The 19,704-nt window shown below is 33.4% G+C and overlaps 2 protein-coding genes across 6 annotated transcripts in view; one reads left to right on the top strand and one right to left on the bottom strand.

Annotated features, from left to right (window-relative positions):
• The first annotated feature begins 432 nt into the window (after positions 1–432).
• Positions 433–5,426, top strand: LOC106142904 (terpene synthase). The gene is made up of 8 exons (XM_060945873.1): positions 433–798; positions 1,537–1,691; positions 2,171–2,315; positions 2,763–2,883; positions 3,387–3,526; positions 4,212–4,314; positions 4,696–4,823; positions 5,288–5,426. Exons 1-8 carry the CDS (start codon positions 757–759, stop codon positions 5,375–5,377), a joined length of 924 nt encoding a protein of 307 aa, XP_060801856.1. The 5' UTR covers positions 433–756; the 3' UTR covers positions 5,378–5,426.
• A 5,043-nt stretch (positions 5,427–10,469) lies between these two features.
• LOC106142872 (tropomodulin-1) overlaps positions 10,470–19,704 on the bottom strand; it is a 58,831-nt gene continuing 49,596 nt past the window's right edge. For 3 of the 5 annotated variants that reach the window (XR_001228874.2, XR_001228873.2, XR_001228875.2), the window contains exons 7-11: positions 19,028–19,279; positions 18,486–18,633; positions 15,800–15,880; positions 13,779–13,834; positions 10,470–12,228 (exon numbers count right to left, since the gene is read on the bottom strand). Coding sequence is in view for 2 of the 5 variants with exons in the window: in XM_013344803.2 (XP_013200257.1) it covers positions 16,303–16,643; positions 18,486–18,633; positions 19,028–19,279 (741 nt within the window). In the remaining 3 variants the exon portion in view is untranslated. Of the gene's footprint in view, positions 12,229–13,778; positions 13,835–15,799; positions 15,881–16,137; positions 16,644–18,485; positions 18,634–19,027; positions 19,280–19,704 lie in introns of those variants that run through there. The other 2 variants (XM_013344802.2, XM_013344803.2) reach the window with 2 other exon arrangements.

The raw sequence follows: 19,704 nt of genomic DNA, 5'->3' as shown, positions 1-19,704 counted from the left end.
ACTACTCATTGGTTCGAATTGAAGAAATAATAGAAAATTTGAAAAAAAAAACTGGTATAATTATCATCCTTGAGGGCTTCAATGATGCCCGAAATAACTATTCCACGCAGACGAAGTCGCGGGCACAGCTAGTCACGATATATACACGACAGACTATTGACTTATCTTGTTTTTCCTCTAATTGTCAGTCAGTCACGCAATAAAAAAATGTTTGTTGCACGGGTATAAACGGCATATAAACCTTCCTCAGATAACCCTCTATTCTACATGTCAAACAGGAACGAAATCCGTCCACAACTTGTCAAGATTAACGTATACATACAGACAGAAAATAAGGGGACTAACGTTCTCCAATTTGGAGCTGATGCTGTCCTGCATAATGCGGTCTCACCGTAGTGCCGTAATCGTTTACAAAAAAAAAGGCTTGTCAGACTTAACATCCAAGCTGTGAAGTCGGCTGTTGTTGACATTGACTTGCTGTAATGTTGACGTTTTCATTTGAACCATTATCCACCCTGACCCTGGGCCACCATCAATACTTATATTTCCGATTCATCCAACTAGCCGAGCGAAAGACGAAAGAATAGTGTTTTTACGACTACGATTGTGAGAGCGAGAATCACACATTTATTTTATCTCTGTTCGCTAATAACGTTGTTTGAATCAATTGGAGTATAAACAAATCTGCGAATCATTGTCTTGTGTTGATCACAGTTATTAATAAAAAACAAGAACGCCCGCAGACTAATAAAAAAAATGTCGCTTTACACAAAAAGTGGAGATAAAACTCACGATGAGGTAAGTAATTAAATATTTACCCTTTGAATTTCTACTTCTTACAATATTATAGAGATTTTGATTATTTACACGGCTTTTTCAACATTGAATGCGCTGAAATGACGCAATCTGCCGCATGCGGCACTTTCCGCATTCACTGCAAGTACCATGAAGTTTCACATGAGGATACTTAAAGTTTAAATTACTGAGGTAAATTTTTCTTATTAGTATCTGCTTCACATTCCAGCAAGGTGTGAATAATAATACAAAATATTAAGTATAACTAGTTTACGCCTGCAGCTGCACCCGTGCAGCAAGAAAAATACCCATAATTGCTGTTCCTCTGGGAATTTCTGGAAACCCTCTCGTAGTGCACCCCTAGACCGCATAAGGAATCTACATGCCAAATTTCATATATTTGTGGAGTTTGAATAGTTTAAAATTTTTCTAATAAGACCTAGGCAAGTCTGAATACCTGCATATAAATATTATAATTAAAAAAACATATTTTATTGAAAATAGCTCTCCTACTGTGCATCATCAGTTCACTTTTAGGCCTGTAATGTTTATGTTTTTGAACACAAGAAAAACTATAGAAACAATATCACAGAAATACAAATGTGCTACTTATTTTACTAGAAATACACTGTAAAAGGATAAAAGAATGGTGGAGCAGTTTGCAGTAATTGGAAAAAATAAAATGTTATTCTAAATTTGAAAAAAGAAAGGTTAAGTAACAAAAGTTTTTTTTTCCAACAGAAAATCCTATTGCCATACACCTACATACAGCAAGTGCCAGGCAAACAGATTCGCACGAAGCTCATCTCCGCATTCAATTACTGGCTCAAAGTTGCCAATGAGAAGATCCTCGCTGTCGGAGAAATTGTGCAGATGCTGCATAATTCCAGTTTGTTGTAAGTAATTCATAGATGGAATGAATTAAACCCTTTTGAACATTAAAATTTAAATGTTTAACATTTAAAGGATGCAGTCTGTATTAGTTATTAAGTACTAACATAGGTTAGTAGAGTTTTATTGTTAGTAATGATGTTGTTGGACCATATAAAGGTTGTCTTATGAATAATTATTATGTAATATATAGTTGCAGATTTCTTTAACTTTTTGTCAATGATCTCTTAATAAATATATATGGTTATAGTTTATATACAAGCAAAGTATTTTATAACTCAATATATTGACCTAAACACAAAAATAATGATCATTAAAAGGCATGTTCTTACAAAAATAAATTTAGTAGGTATAATTATTACAAAAAGGCAGTTCAATTTAATTTCACTATTATGAACCAATGTTGTACCTTCTAGATTTAATTCAATGGCAAAAAAGTCTTATCATTAGGTATTATCAATATTTGATAAATTTTTTTATACAGAATTGATGATATACAAGACAATTCTATTCTGCGTCGAGGAATCCCAGTGGCTCACTCCATCTATGGGGTTGCCAGTACCATTAATGCTGCAAATTACGTCATGATCATTGCTTTAGAGAAAACCTTGGAGTTGGGACACCCAAATGTAAGAACTATTTTATTTTGTTTTATATATATATTTTTTAAAGAAAGATATAGAGCAATTTCCTATGATGCCTTCTATAAAAAATGTCTGTTTGAAAACAGAAACAAGCTTTTTTGAAGTCGGCTAAATGATCTTATTAACAAATATGGCGGGTGAGTGCCGTGTGGTTCCCGGCACCAATAAAAAAAAGAAAAGGACCACTCCATCTTGTTCCCATGGATGTCGTAAAAGGCGGCTAAGGGATAGGCTTATAAACTTGGGTTTCTCCTTTTAGGCGATGGGCTAGCAACCTGTTACTATTTGAATCTCAATTCTATCATTAAGCCAAACAGCTGAACGTGGCCTATCAGTCTTTTCAAACTGTTGGCTCTGTCTACCCCGTAAGGGATAAAGACGTGATCATATGTATGTATGGCGGGTGAGTATTGCATTTTTTTTCATATGCAGGCAACAGCGGTATACACTGAACAGCTTTTGGAGCTGCACCGAGGTCAAGGCATGGAGATTTACTGGCGCGACAACTTCCAATGCCCCTCTGAGGACGAATACAAGCAGATGACCATGAAGAGTGAGTACAAAAATCCGTGTGATGACCCTACAATACGTAATCTTAGATATTTGTAAGTAAATTTATGATACACTGGTTTTATAATGGTAATGGTATTTCTAATGATATGGTAATTCTAACATAGAGGCATAAAGAGAGAGAAGAGACAAAACAAATTGTTTTTTTTTTCTGTAGACAACATGCATATTAGGTCTGGTATATACTATATCGTCGAAAGCTTGATCATTTGTCCCGTATATTAAAAAATTGGCGTTGCGTTAAAATATTAACTCCATTTACTATATCTTGCTAAATCTTTAAAAAAGTACAACTTAAAGGCCGTCATGTGTTAGAAACATGCTGCAGTGTAGTTTGTTCCGCCGCTTCTTCTTTAGAAGCGGCAGTAGATATAATTATGTTGACGTCAATAAGTGATACCTTGTATCCAATTTTGAAAATAAATCTATTATTTTCTAAAGGTTAAAGTTAACTAACTAATTTTAAAACACAGTCGTTTCTTGCAGAGACCGGCGGCCTATTCATGCTCGCTATACGCCTAATGCAATTGTTCAGTGACAACAAGTCAGACTTCAGCAAACTCTCGGCCATACTCGGCCTGTACTTCCAGATCAGGGACGATTACTGCAACCTGTGTCTTCAGGAGGTCCGTATCAAGGCAGGAAGTTAACTTATATATTTTATACTAGAGGCCGCCCGCGACTTCGTCCCCATGGAAAAAACCCTATCAATCCCGCGGGAACTCCGGGATAAAAAGTAGCCTATATGTTATTCTGAATCTTCAGCTACCTACATACCAAATTCCATCGTAATTGGTTCAGTAGTTTTTGGGTGAAAGAGTAACAAACATTCATACTGACAAACTCACAAACTTTCGCATTTATAATATTAGTAGGATTTGTTTGTTTTTTTTTTTTATGGTGCCGTAAAGGACAAATATAAGTACAATATGTAACAGGTCATACTGGAAAACTTGTATTTTTCCAATTTTTCATCAGAGAACAATTATACTTAATAAAATTTCTTAGTTCAGTCGATTTTACACTTTGCCGCCAAAACGGTGTTGTCGCTTTATTTTATTTTGCTTTATATTGGGGAAGTAAATGTAATTTTCTTGCTCTTAAAAAAGTTATCAATATTTTTTTTTAATATTTGTTATTATTAAGAAGTATGCAGAGGTCGTGGCAAGTGGAAAGATGTGGTCTCTGCCTACCTCTCCGGGAAAGAGGCGTGATTTTATGTATGTATATATCAGGATAGTACAAGGTATTTGTTATAAATAGTATAATATTTCTTTAACTTGACTTTAACATTTTTTTTATATGTTTTAGTACTCAGAAAACAAGAGTTTCTGCGAAGACCTGACTGAAGGCAAGTTCAGTTTCCCGATCATACACGCGATAAGGAACCAAGATGGCGACAATCAAGTGCTTCGTATCCTTTACTAATAATTGTTTTTTTGATACTAACTTGTATCCGGGGCTTCGCTGCCGTGGGAAATTCCAGAAAATAAATTAAGTTCCGAAGTTAATTCTATCTTGTCCCAAATTTCGTGAAAATCAGTCCAGTAGTTTTTGACTTAATTCGTTATAAACACGCCACGCTCTTCCCCGGCGGGTTAGGCACAGACTACATCTTTCCACTTGCCACGATCTGTGCATACTTCTTTACATTCTGCATTCTTATTGCATATATATTTGCTAACTAGCTTTATTTCTACTACTATATTATGTTTGTAGCTGTTGGTCTTCCTATTAAAAATTAAATTAAATAAAAAAAAAATATACACAATAATGTTCTTGACCAGCATCCCAGACATTCTAAGACAGCGCACTCGCGACGTAGAAGTGAAACGGTATTGCATATCGTTATTGGAGCGGCTGGGCAGTTTCCAGTACACGAGGGACACACTCATACAATTGGACGCAGAAGCTAGAGCCGAGGTAACTAGTATAGATATACTTTGATGAAGTTATCCATTAGTGTCGTGAACAACTTATTGCTAATCAAAAAGAATTTACGCTTCCAAAGCAAAGTGTAGGAGAAGCGGCGGAACAAACTACACTGTAGAATTTTCACGACAGACGTTAAATACATCAATATGTTTCAACTAGGAGATTACCGGATGGGTATCTAACGTATCTGCAGCAATTTTTGAGTCAGTACCCGCTAAAATACAAATATTACTAAAACAAAGCTATTACACACAAATAAAGTAATTACATATATTATAACAATATTAATTTTTTGTATTAGAATATAATTTATGTTCGATTACTGATAGTTTGCACACAATATACATACCTTCTTCTTGGCATGGCATCAGGTATCAATCAACCCACTAATCGCCTAGGTATGACTTAGTAATTTTTGTATTTTTTAAGTTTATTAAATTTTTTATTGACAGATCGCATCTCTGGGAGGAAATCCGCACTTGGACACGCTTCTGGATGAGCTGCTGAGTTGGAGGCGAGATGTTAAGATGGACGACGCGTAAATACACTATAAAAGAGTAATTGAACGCCGGTAAGTGAAATTTTAAAGCTATAATTTTATTTGTCTCACCAAACAGTTGTAATTTGAGTGCTGTCATGATACAGACAGACATAAATAAACATAAACAAGCATACCACACTTACACACCATAGTTTTTCATAAATATTAAGAAAAAAAATATAATACAATGTTAATCATATGCGGACAAATGAGAACTTATATCAAACCAATTTTTCAAAAAGTACTTGTTAAAGTCTTGATGATTCCAAGTAATATTTTATACCTGCTCTAATATGATTTTCTTGAGTTTGGATAAATTTTGATGTAACCAAGTACTTGTTACAGGTCCTTAGTACATAATCGGCCTTTAGAAGAAGATCTGCGCAGTGCAACAGCTAAACAAAATGTACTTATTTTTAAGCATTTTAACTTTTTATAATTGTCCGATAGTTAAAGAGTTTCAACAATGTTTTTGTAAATTAAGTTTGTTTGTATTATATTTTGTTGACATTGCTTAGTAACTTTTAGGATTTCAATACTTCTTAAGTTTTATCACGTTCTTGTGCGTCTAGTATTCGCTCTTAGTAACAGACCGTAAGGATCAATTTGGTTTGCCCTTTGCCAAAATGTTCTTTAAGGCAAAATAAAAAATGATTATTTCCTGAACTAGTTATAGAAAAGCGAATTGGATAAGACTAATACGACGCTAACTCTATTTTGAAATAAACGAATGTGAACTTTATGTCGAGTACCTTACGATGGAATTTCGGCTAAACACTTGTTGGTTGGGTTTGTGAAATTTGCTAGCGAATTTATTCACAAACGTTGAAAATGCATATGTATTGTCTTTCCACTCTCTAACTCTAAGGTTAAACAAATAGTTAGATTAGGCTGGACCGGACGTACCGTGTATACCTTTTGACTTTCTCATACCCGTAAAAACTTCGCTCTTCGCTCTCCCATTTTACCTCATAGTAAAAAGCGAAACAGCGATAGTTTTCCTCGAGCTACGGAGGGAGTCTCGCGTGCCATTCTATGGTTATTGGATCAAGGTCACGATGAGCGCCAAAATGATAATTTTCAAAATTTTATTCCCGGCAGTTATTTTTTTTTTATAAGAAACATGGCATAAAGATCGCATATTAGTAGCTGTTGGTCTTCCTATTAAAAATAAAAAAAAATAAAAAAAAAAAATATACACAATAATATTCTTGACCAGCATCCCAGACATTCTTAGACAGCGCACTCTTTTTATTACACATTTATTTTTCTAACATTTTCATTATTGTTAGTGAGCAATAGTAGTAATGACAAAGTTTTACAAAACCATTGTTCACCGAAAGCACGTTCCATTTATGTTTATATTTTTGATTACAAAAACATGTTATAGGGTGCGTTGGGGTAACATCGTGAATGGGGGAAGACCGTTTTCTTTGAATATTTACGAAATCATTAGTAATTTTTCAAAACTGACAACATAGCGCTAGATGCCATTTTGTTGTGCATCTCCCCGCAGTCCGCATCCGTCACTGAGCCGCGTCGTTTGTATGTCAGTAAAATTTGATTGATCTGGGTTAAATGTCACAAGAAGGCAAGTTAAAGGTCGGATATTTTGCTATTATGGGCTGTATGTTCTGAGCCATAAAATCGATTTTATATCATTTCCGAACTTACCCCCACTACATCTGATCTTACCCATGGATTTAAAAAAATCTTTGTGTACTTTAAACTCTGTTTATGCGGCAATCAAACTAAAAGTTTAGCGAGATATTCGCATTTAGATTTGATACTTTGACATTTCATAAACAATTCCCAATTAAACTTAATGTTTTAATTAAAATATAAGTCTAGAAAAAAATAACATAAACATGACCTGTCAAACACAACGAAAAACAATCCGAATTTACCCCAACGCACCTTACAACCTGACTTAATTCTGTCAAGCAGAATATTGTTTTTCGACGCAACATTCCTTCGGTGTTAAAATGGTTTTGTTTAAAGCTAAAGATACACCCCGAAAATCTTTGGAGAGTTGGCCTATGTTCAACACACACATGCTTAGTTGAACTATTGATATGTTCATAAATAATATGGTACAATTAATAGTTACTGACTCTTTTAGGCGAAGTAAAGAGAAGATCCCTTCATTTTTCCTTTTTGTATCGAAACTCCGCCTCAAGAGTTTGCTCTTAAATATAAACAAACAGTCAGTATATGACTATGAAAATGTCATAATAGGTGTGTATGTTTTTATTTTAAATAACTAGTCATTGATTGCTGCATTTTGCGGCTTACATTTTAACGAAAAGTAAGTTAAGAAAAGTTTCTTTTTTTTTTAAATTAAGTACTTGATACCTTATTTGTAAGATTATTTTGTGAAATATTCCACTTCTTATATATACTTAATGCTTTCGTACTTATTTTTGCTTTGATTCTTTTACATTACATGGCAATAATTTAAAAAATATAAAATCTATGTAATTCGTTTTTTCGCCTGTATGCGAATATTTTAACTTAGTATATTATATGTAACAATATGGATGCAAATCTTAAATAAAAACATTCTATTCTAAAATTTATTTATCTTTAATCAGAAATTTTAATGCTTTAAAAACGATATTACTAGAAGAATATTGCTTAGTAATTCATACGCTTTTAGCTCGTAGCTCTCATTATATTTGTAAATTATTCTGTAAGCATCCAAAATAGTATCATAGACCTATGTTGTAGCAGTCTATTATATTACTAACAATAACAGATTACATCAGACGCATAATAAGCGAAAAATTTAAATTGAACCGCTCTTTGAAATCTTTTGTGTGATAAGTATCAATAGGAACAAGCTGCAAATAGAATGCTAAATTACGTACGTAGTATCATTAGTAAGAACTCAAAATTTACTTCATGATATGTTCAAAATATTTCATGAAATATATTGAATGGTATGGTATACCTACATTGATATTCAGTTAGAATGTATTTCTACGTTTTTGTCCAAATCATTATTCTCTTTGTAAATTGCAAGATAAAATATTATATAAGCTCAAAAAACAAAAAAGTTACGATCTCAAAAATTGTTTGTAAATTAAGTCAGATTATTTTTCTTTGCTCCGTTTTTTTTATTGTCCTATTACGATTTCTTTTTGTGAACAGTGAGATCTTTATTATTTCAATTCAGGTGTTATGGAGAATTAATTTCATAGTTAATATTTACTATAATTTCTTACAAATTCGAGACCAATTTTCCACTAAATCCCGTTTTGTTCAGAAATTTTAACAACAATTTTATACAGCTCTTCCTTATTTAACAAGAAGAAAAAGAAACTCTTTTCTGTAACAACCTGTTAAGTGCTCAATAAATAAGGAATTTCTCGTTTGCTGTAGTGTTATTTGAGTAATGTACTTATTATCATAGGAATAACTGTCAAAATCCAATGGCATTTCAAACAGTGCCATCATTGAAAATTTTATAAATAATAGATTCTATACTAGTTCGCACACTTGTTTTAGTTAAAAGATGTTACGACCAATTCTGGATATAGTCTAGGCTTTAAAGTACTTAGCAAGTTAGCGTTTAGATTTAGGTGCGACTAGCCAATTGTGACAATAATATTCCTAGAATTAAATTGATTCTATTGTATTCAAATTACATGCCATAACTAATTAAACTGTTAAAACGTGTGGTTTTGCGGGTCGCTTATATAGTTTGACATTTTATGTCACAAAAAAATATCTATAGATATATTTAATGTAATGTTAAAAATGAACGTGGCCATTCAGGACTGTTGGCTCTGTCTACCCCGCAAGGGACATAGACGTGACCATATGTATGTATGTATGTAAAAATATCCTGTCTGCAATTTTGTCGAAGCGTTTGAATTATTGACCATAGTATTAGTAACGAATTAGACAATTTTATACTTTTTTGATGTGAAATGTTTGGCTGAGAAAATTTTGTGGCAATTATTAACTTAATCTCGAGGACAACAGGATAGAACGATTGCTATGACGTTGGTGAGAAAAAGACAGACCTTTAAATGTATGCGTTTGACATCTGTCACAGAGATCAAGTTATATTTTAAGGATAGTTCTTGCCTTGCGTTGCTTATAAACCAAGGCGCCCAGGGTGCAATATTGTAATATTAAAGATATTAAGTTTTGCTTTAGGCACATATATGTTGAATCAGTTTAATGTATAAATTTATGATGCAATTTCTGTAATAATTTAATTGGTGAGATCTAATATTTAAAATGCGACTATTTACTTACTTTTTTAAAATAGGTTTTGTTAATTTGCATTTTATTGATTTCAAGATGTTTTTGGTTTTTTTTTTACTTTCAAATATACTATTTTGTGTTATTTTGTTTTTCTTTTTTAATCCTAGCTTGTATTCACCTTGTCTTCCAGTGTGACAATATAATAGATGTAGGCAATTAACTCAATAATATTAACAAAAATAAGTACTGATTTGGTCTTAGATAACAAAAATGTAAAAAAAAATATTAAACATACCTACCTACTATTCAATAATAAACGAATGTAATGTCAGTTATCGAATTAGTACATTTTAGTCACTCGTTGTTCATTTCATGTAGTCACAGTAATTATAATCTACAGTTGAACCAAATCAGTAACGGATATTATATTTTTAAGTCACCTAGTCATTAGAGCGCACATACTTTTAGGAAAAACAAAATGTAACTTCACATATAATCTTTAGAGCAAATAAAGCTGTGTGTGAAATTTTGCGTGTTGCGTTATTAAAAGTTCAAATCAGTTCCAGTGCATTGAAGCTATGTGGTATCAAGACTATACTAATATTCTTATATGGGGCTTGACTCTGTTCAAGATTGTCGGCCTGTCTACCCCGCAAGGGATATAGACGTGACTTTATATATGTATGTATCTTAATCGGAATATAAATGTTCTGTTTCTACACTATGGTTTGGCGCATAAATTCTTTGATCTCTTCTTAGTTTTAATTATCTGATTTGTCCACTCGTGCTATATGTATAGCCGAACCCCGGGCAACTCCTCGTCATGCCTATTTGTCAAAAGGATCAATCAAATGGTGGAAAATAAAAGAAGACAATTTCGTTTACGTACTTTTATTGGCTTTTTTTTACATTTGTCACAAACTACAGAACTGCGACTCTACAAGTCAAGGAATTCGTTGGACCAAAATGCTCCTGAACCCAATATAAAATAAACATAAATAAAACTATTATTACAAATAAAATTATGTTTTATATTAAATTTAATTTCCATAAATTGTCACAATAAAAGAATATTACACATTAAAAATCTAAATTCATATACAAATAATCTCTCTTAACGTAACTAAAGACGAAAAAAAATCGAAGCAGTATTTTTTAAATGGAAAAACATGATGTTTATCACAATGTTATGGACACTTATTCCCAGTAGTTTCTATCAAATATACATATGAGTTACATTAAGCAAAGTTTAAATTTCAAGAAAGCAAAAGGTAAAATGTAGACATTAAAAGCCGTAACTGTTTTTTTTATATGGCTAATACTTTGCTATAAGGCGAGATGCTGGCTAAAACCTAGTGCTTTATTGAAAATGTCGAAATACGTTAACATCCTCCATTGACGCAGAACATGACTTCTCTGTTGAATTACAGTGAACGAAATATTTTGAAAAAAGAACCATTTTATTAATGCCAGATTCTATTAATTCTATTCATTAAAGTGAGAGCTAATGTCTCCCTCCATACGTATTGTATGTATGGAACAAATATTGTATGTAGGAAATTGTATATATCTTGAGTGTAGTTTATACGTCTTCAAATTTAGGCGAGTTGACAGAAGTTTTATCATAAGCAAATATATTCTGAAGGAGAATTAACTTTAAACGTTGTGATTGAGTATACTTAAAGGATACGTGTGTATTATGTATAATTACGTCTCTAAATATTTGTGTACAAAGCGTCCACGAGAAGCATGTTTCGCATTAATGGAATGTGCACATCTATAAAATATATTACAATTTATTATAATAAAATTAATACGAACATTAGCACACTAGTATAATTAATATTAAAACGTACAAAGTCGACCATACTACAAGTTTTGTCATTCTATTTTTTATACTTAATAATAAATGTATATATTTTTTTAATTTCATGTGGAATTTATAAGGAAATTATATCTCCCGCTATAAATTACCTTCCGGATGATGGACCTGCCACCTTTTGTTTAAAAAAAGTTTAACCAAAAAAGATATAGATTTAAAAAAAAAGACTATAAAATGACAATTCTTGTTGAACTCTTTCAAATTTCAAGCACACTATAATCTCTGCATAATTCTTAACTTCTTATGATTGTGTAGATAAGTTCTTTGTGTAAATTTGTAGAAGTATTTATTACAAAGTCGTTTCTTTTCATATCAATAAAAATATGTAAGGGTGTTACATTTTCTTACATAAATCGTAGGCAAGACAAAGCTATTAGCTTAAATAAAGATTGTGAAATTGTACAAAAAAAAAATCATTACACAGATCATCAAAGTACAAAAATGAGTTCGGATTTTGATGAAGTTAAAACACATTATTGGCCTCCACGGTAAAAAAACTAGATAGTTGATGTCTTAAGTTAAATTCAATTACTTTGGCGAAATTTCATCATAAATACGGCGGCATATCTGCCATGGTGAAGAAGTGTGTAGAAGTGCACAAGCAAATTGAGTGAAGTTAGCAACAGAATTATCTACACAGTAACAAGAACTGCCAGAGCGAAGTGTTGCCAGCGAGCGGGGCAGTTAGGGGATCCAGCCCACGACGTAGCTGCGGCTGCGCGTGAACTGACTGACGCGACGCACTCGGCCACCTAGCGGAGAAAATTCTAATTATTTATTTTTATATATCTTAATTAGAATGTCAGCAGCACAGATATATGAGTATTATGTATGTAGAAACGACAGAGATAGGACATGAAAAAATATGACACCATAAAAATTTAGAGGAATGCTAGATGAGGTTTTTCGATCTTCTACATTCATTGTCATACAGAAGTTTTTGTATGAGACCCAATGTAGCATTAATTTATGTTTTAACTTATAAGTAGCTTACTGTACAATCCGGAATTTAAATATCTGACCTCGTGAATTCATCCTCTCTATATTATTTGAGATGAGACATTGTAATAGACAATAAATACTGAAATTGCTAAAGGAACCCAAATAAACTCGATCTACCTGATACATAAACATATTAAAACATGATGATTAAATAAAAATTATGGAACCCTGAAAAAAAAATGATGAACTAAAAAAAAATAAGAACAGCAAAATTTGTTGATACTGCATTGTTAAAATACTTAGTGCGATGAATATATATTATCTGTATGTTCTATTCCAGCCTGTTCTGGAATTAACATTCTACACTGAGAACAAACAGAATATGATATTGGACATTTTTGTCACATACATATGTTGTTCGTTGAACGCATACAATTTCTGTTATTAATGTAAATAATGGATTATTCGGCGAATATAAGGCAAAATATAATGAATAATAAAAATACATTAAGAAATAAAATTCAGGTTTTACATAAAAAAATAAAACTAGGAAAATAAATAAAAAATAAGCGTATGTAAGTATAGTAGTAAAGCTTAATGGATTATTAATTCCGCTTTTTCAGGTTAGATTAATTCCATGGAAATTAGGGCTTTATGTCTAGTTCTTTTGGGTGGAATTTTAAAGATATTTTGGTGTGGCCCTAATTTTCATCCCCATGAATGAATATTCTGAAAGTGATTCTGGCATTAGATTTTAGATAACTTGCGATGTAAAAACAGATATTAAATTTTATGCAAAATACAATAATGTTAAACGGGCAACAAATGGGGTAAAATGAACAAGCATGCATGATATGTACAAAATATATATTTTCGATGTATTTTTTTGTTATTGTGATAAAATTGATTATCGTTTTCAAAAGATCCCTCCAATGATATTGTATTAATAACCTATGCAAATAGTGATTTACGTAAATTAGAAAGTATGAAAAATTGCGATTATAAAAAGCATAGAGATTACAGAAAATAAAAAATAAATTCGTAATATTTTTCAATAAAAGCTGATAATAAATTCGTAAATAATTATAATAATAAAATCAATTATTATCATTTTTAATGTGATAAGTTTGTTAACGAATCACTTTTGTCAAAGTATTTACATATTTTTTTTTCAGCATAGACGTGGACACGAGTCTATGGCTCTTTTTAAGGTGCGTACACACCCGCCCAACGAATGGGGTTCGCTAGCATTCGTTGGTTCCAATAATCGTGCGTGCATACTATCATTGGACCGGTGTACCCGGTGTTTAATTGTCTCTTCTGTGATGCAATTGTCATCAGATTATAAAAGGTAACTCACCACACATGATGGCTCACGGCTCTAAGCGCTGTTCTGACTGCGGCGCTGCTGGCGTACTGCAAATCATACACACGGACGGAAATCAGGCGTGGTTGTTTATATATACATACCAGCGTTCACTATCAACGATCTTTACTTTTAAATCTAAAGTATTTTTTTATATTCTATGTGACTAAAAGTAATATTTAAATCAAAATGGTATAACAAAATGTTTTGTAAATAACAATAATTATAAATCACATTTTTGTATTTATGCAATTATTGTATAAATAAATTCACTTTTTATCATGACTTTTGAATTTAAGCCGAATTCAACCTTAAATAAAAGCTGGCATAAATAACAAAAAAAGTTACAAGCAATAATATTTTAAATTAAGAATCCTTGTAAATAAAAAAAAACAATTAAATTGAAATTTATAACCTTTTTTAATCGTATAGTGAACACCAGTATTAGGTCGGGGTCAATAAAAATATTCATTTACAACGGGGGTCAAATATCAAGTTATTATAAGATAGAGATCAATCGAGTTATTATAAGATAATCAGGAGTCATAACAAATACATGCCGTATCAGTATCAACAAGGTTAAAACGCACTCGCCATTCCAGAGTCCCATGCAAGTTTTGTATGGCTGCATGACTTCGAAAAGTACAGAAACCTACATATAAAAGTATACCAACTAGATAAGGAATAACGATATGAAGTTAGTATGCTATTGTATGCAATATCAACGATTCCATGGAAACATGTTCCGAAGACATAAAGCTATTTACAAAACTAACAATACTGTTAACGCCGTTTGTCTAACCGACTGCGATGATAATATAAAAAATATTCCAAGATCTTGCTATTTTTTTTTCGTTGTACAAATTTACAAAGTAAAGTAAATCTATTTAAACATCCGACTCATCCATCAGGCCGATACGGTAAGAAAGTGAGGTCATAGATAGTCAGATGATTTAAGATTATTCGATTAGAAAATAAAAAAAAAATTGCTGAAATTAGAAGTTTATAAAAGTGGTACTATTGAAAAGTTTTTATTCATAAACTACATTAAGAAATAGTTAAATTTTAAAAAGTAGCTAAATTTAAATTTTTAGTAATCAACATTAAAATCGGTATAATCGGCGTTAAAGGGACTCAATTAGTCATTAATATGTCACACTCATGCAAACATTAGTTTCGTTTCCAACAATAATTCCATTAGACTCCATGTAAGTTTGCCATTTCGATGCTTGGAAAATAAATCTATCCTGTCACAATTGGGACCCCACAGCTAGTAGAAGGCCTAAAGCTTCATATACATCCTTATTAGCGGAAGCCTGTGCTGTGAAAATTAAAAAAGTAACATCCCGAAAAAAAAAATATAGCACGGCACATTTGTATAGGCCTTGGTTATTTCGCGCTAAGAAACTTAATACAAATGGAGTTTTACCGATGCTTGCGCTGTCTATTTAATACTTTCTACGCTCCCCTCTCGGCTAAAATAAAATGTTATCTGTTTAAATTTGTAACACAGGATTAGTCGACGACTATTATTAAGAATGATAGCAGATGTTTAGAGATAGATAATTATTGAGAAAGTATAGAGTGAAAAAGTGTTATTCAAATGCGTCACTCGTGCGCTGGCCGGTGACATATTCTTTTTGTTTTCTTTTTTTTCAAATATTTCGTGCAGTTTTACAGGGTAAGGAAATATGAATTTCGATTTCGAATTGACAAAAATTTGATTGACTTATATTTGTCTATCTTCATCATTTCTTTTTCTGCGATTATTGCTGTGGTCTAAGGATGGCAATACTACGGAATTAAAATTGACAGGTCTGTACTTAAATTTTACCATTTAAATTGGGGAGATTTGCTAAAGATTTTTAACTTATGATACTTATAGTAGTGGATATGTAGAAATGGAACCCTCATAAAACTGCACAGCGTAAGTGTCGGCACTCAAATCAAATATAAGCGTTGTATAAGCGAAGTATGTTACTTTGCCGTGCCAACATTCTAACCCATGGTCTGACCTTCCAACTATTGGCTACGCGCCGCTTTTTTCATGTTGTTAAAGAACCTGAATTGTAGTCGCAGCGTAAGGTCTTTCCGTACTGGAATAAAATACAATCTGTGACTATGTGCGCGCCACTCGGTGTGCCGCAACGATTTGCGGATTGTGTGTTGCCAGCTCGAACATATTCGGTGTGCAATCAAATTATATATTTATTTTAAATTACTGTGACAGAGGTACCAGTGTGTTCGACAAAAAAAGAAAGAATACCTCAATGAAATAAGTAAAAAATTGCTAGCGCCAAATTTTCAAAAATTCCATTTCTACATTATGTTGGCGAGCGGTAAAAAAAGAATTATTCGCCTTTTAAAACCAACTAACTGGTCGAAAATAAAATAAAAATTACATAAAAAGATTTGATTGCATACCGCGTATCATCCAAGACGGCACATAAATCTAAACGTGTATACTACACAAAAAGGGGGGGAACACGCGTGAGTGTGATGATGTCTCCGCTGGTACTCACGAGTGGATATTCGGGTTGGTATCTGGTCTCTCCGCTAGCACAAAGCTATCTTCTATCCTTTCCACTTTCGTGTCATTTACATCTATTGGAATTATCCTTTCAGTTGGTTCAGATTTTTCCTCGACTGGGCTTTCTTTGGCTTCGATAACTATGGTGTTTTCGACGTTTTCCGTGATTGTTTCTTTCGTGGGGGTGATGTTTTCTTGCGTGGGGGTGACTGCTTCTGCGCTGGGGGGAGTGAGGTTGAAGAGACTAGCGTCGACCCCCACGGCCGGCGGTCGGCCTCGCGGCAAGCGAAGTCTGAGCGAGGCACTAGCACGCTTTTGCACTCGGCAATCTGATATTTTAATTCAGTTATTGTAGCAACACATGTACGTTAGTTAAAACTCTCTGCGTTTGATTAAAGAATGGAATATGAACGTGAATTACGTTAACTTGAAACCGCTAAAACGCTTGAGGTATAAAAAAAAATGTTGTGTAAAATACATCAATAAGTTGTACCTATGTTGTTGTCTCCACCCAGACATGTATATAAAATAATTAAAAAAATAATAACAAATAGGTTGCTACAATAACTAAAGCTGGTGATTGGTCGGTCGATCCTTGATTGTGATTGGTGATTTACAATGCGGTGATTAAGAAGCGCGTAGTTTTCGTGATTTTTCGTGATCCAGACAGTCGAATAGCTGTTTATTCTGGTAGATGAATTGTTCCTTCCTCTTCTGTCCTTCCTTTTTAGTAGACAAATGTTATGATCACAAAAGATGGTTTAAATGTGGCGTGGTTAGTAAGCCAACAATGCATTACAATCGTTGCTCACTTAGCAAATGTCTATTTTTGTACTGCACGATATAATATAAACATTTTATTTTGTTTAAATTTCGCATAATAATAATAATAAAAAATCTTATTGCGATCATTATAGCGTGCAATAAAAACGAAATGAATAGCTCGCATTACATCATTCGTTTATCAGCGATGATGAACGAATATGTGTTTCAAAAGCAGTGCTGATTATTTCATAGTTTGTTCTCAATAACTGTCACTAGATTTCAGCACTTCAGTCCCGACGGTTTTGCCATAGATTAAATATTTGAAAGCTCGCTTTTCAAACTATGCACAATTTAAAGTATAACTAACACACTCTGAAGGCAGCAGTTATTGCAAAATTTTACAAAAAAGTAAATTTTTATGACTGAATTCAATCATGATAATGCCGAATTATGACTTGAAAACATCGATAAATGAGAATTTTTATCATCTTTCGACAATGACTTTGTGACTTGAGCAAAAAATTATGATATTTTTTTATGGATTGTTCATAATTTTGCAAAAATAGATATTATGAATAATCCAATTTCCCTGAAATACATTTAGAAATAAGTCAAATTAAAATAAAAAACATAAAATACACTTCATATTATATCATAGCTTGTTCACATATTCTCTTTCAATGTAATAATAAACTTTAATCTGTTCGCCACCAGTTTATAAAAAAAGACATGAAATATAAATTACTAAGAAAAGTAAAAGATATTTGTCATTTGTAACTAAACACATTTCGAAATATTAAAAAACAGCTGCGATTTTGATGAGTTAATAAAAAGTTGGCCCTCCTTCGTCCCCACCACCTTTAGCAATCCCCCCTCTGCTTTTTTAATTCTTAAAAAGAGAATGTACCTAACGCATATGAGTTGACAAAGCCACTGCTGAATAACGGCCACCCACCACGTTAGTTAATGTTTGAAGCGATTTTTAACCCTCTGCGTCCACTACACATCTAAAATGATTTAGCCTTCCCATCACGAGAATCAAAGGTTTGCCTGGCCAACAGAGTCAAGGAGGTTAGACAATAGTCGCTCCGAGTAACTTCTGAATCGTGTTCATGGGCACATTCAGCAGAAATGCAACCGGCTCAAACATCAGGGCGAAGATATTTTTTACGGAGGTAAAATTCGACCCCAGTGTCTAAGGCGGTATCCTTTGAAGAACACCATAAAACAATATTAATTATGATTATTAATTGTTTTCTTTGTGGAATTTATTATATAAATACTTTTTACTTTACTCGACGCGTTTGATCGAGTGACCCCACTGCTGACCCCAGATTTTTACAACTATGAACCCTATATCGGGCCATAGCGACTTCCTATGATGATGTACTGAATGATGATCTTACTTCTGTCGATGTTCCGCTGCAGATGGCTGGCTATGCGATGTCGGGCGTCGCTGTACTCGAGGTGGAGGCCGAGGCGCAGCAGCGTGGGGCTCTGCTCCACCAGCCGGGTGATCTCCATCTCTATCTTGTTGCCGAGGACTGCCGACCGCTGGTTACAAAATTAATATTATTACTAACTAGCTTTTACCCGCAGCTTCGCCCGCGTGAATTTAGATTCACCTACAGGCACGAATTTATCGCCACCTACAAAAGAATACAGGTTTTCCGCAAATTATTCAACTTTATTTTTTACCGGGAGCTTACGTCCTTCTCCAGACTCTTAATTACGCAAATATTATTTCATTTAGTGTATTGAATAACAACATAGATATATTATCATCTTTATCTTCTACTGGGTAAACCAAACCAACAGTCTCCAAAAGACTTTATTTCTTGTCTTGATTCCTTTCTTTGCAAAGGTAGCAGCGGTGGGATCACCATATTCTTAAATCTAAGAGGGCTTTCTCCACAAATCTGATTAGATCTAGAACTTGAATACTAACCTGGTTAGAAGCCCGGAACTCTTCCACACTGTTGGTGGTGAGCAGTGACTTCACCAACTGCACGACTCCCGCCGGACTGATGAAGTTGGTCTCCACATTCACCACCCTCAGACCGCTGTTCGCTTGGAGAGCGTCCGCCAACAACTGTGCCGTCCTGTCGTTGAGGCCGACGTTGACTAAAGACAGCACTTCCAGGTTGGTGTTGGTTTTCAGGGCTTCGAAGAGCTTCTCGAACTTTTCGTCGCTTATGTTCTAGAAATTAAGAGGGAATTTTGAGTTAGATTTCCGTTTATTTTCAGCATGGTGGCAGCGGTGGGATTTCTCTCAGAAATGAGTATGAAGGTAATTTATTTATTGAACAAAATAAGGTGTACTTAATGCCGTATGGCATTCTTTAAACAAAGGCTGAGCCTTCTTATCCCACCCTGTTCTCACTGATGTTTTGATGGTTTGTTCAGCCATATTTCTAAATCGCATAACATCATGATTAACATTCTATTGTTTGTTTCGGTTAAATAATCCTTGCGGAGGAGACTCTGCACACAATCTAGGAATGTGAGAACTTAAAAATTACAGTCATTTGAACAAATTAATAAATCTAGAAGGTCAAGACGCAAAAAAAAAAACGAGTATAATTACAAACGCGTAAAAAGCCCGAGTTTATCATCACTTTACAT

The sequence above is a fragment of the Amyelois transitella genome, chromosome 9 (assembly GCF_032362555.1).
Source record: "Amyelois transitella isolate CPQ chromosome 9, ilAmyTran1.1, whole genome shotgun sequence".
NCBI lineage: Eukaryota > Metazoa > Arthropoda > Insecta > Lepidoptera > Pyralidae > Amyelois > Amyelois transitella.
This window is presented reverse-complemented; position numbering and strand designations above follow the sequence as displayed.

Excerpts from the sequence above, each read along its gene's own strand:
- LOC106142904 (XM_060945873.1), top strand. The coding sequence starts at position 757 with ATGTCGCTTTACACAAAAAGTGGAGATAAAACTCACGATGAG. Across the intron at positions 4,315-4,695 it reads TGGCGACAATCAAGTGCTTC|ACATTCTAAGACAGCGCACT; the intron begins GTATCCTTTACT and ends CCAGCATCCCAG. Across the intron at positions 4,824-5,287 it reads ACGCAGAAGCTAGAGCCGAG|ATCGCATCTCTGGGAGGAAA; the intron begins GTAACTAGTATA and ends TTTTATTGACAG.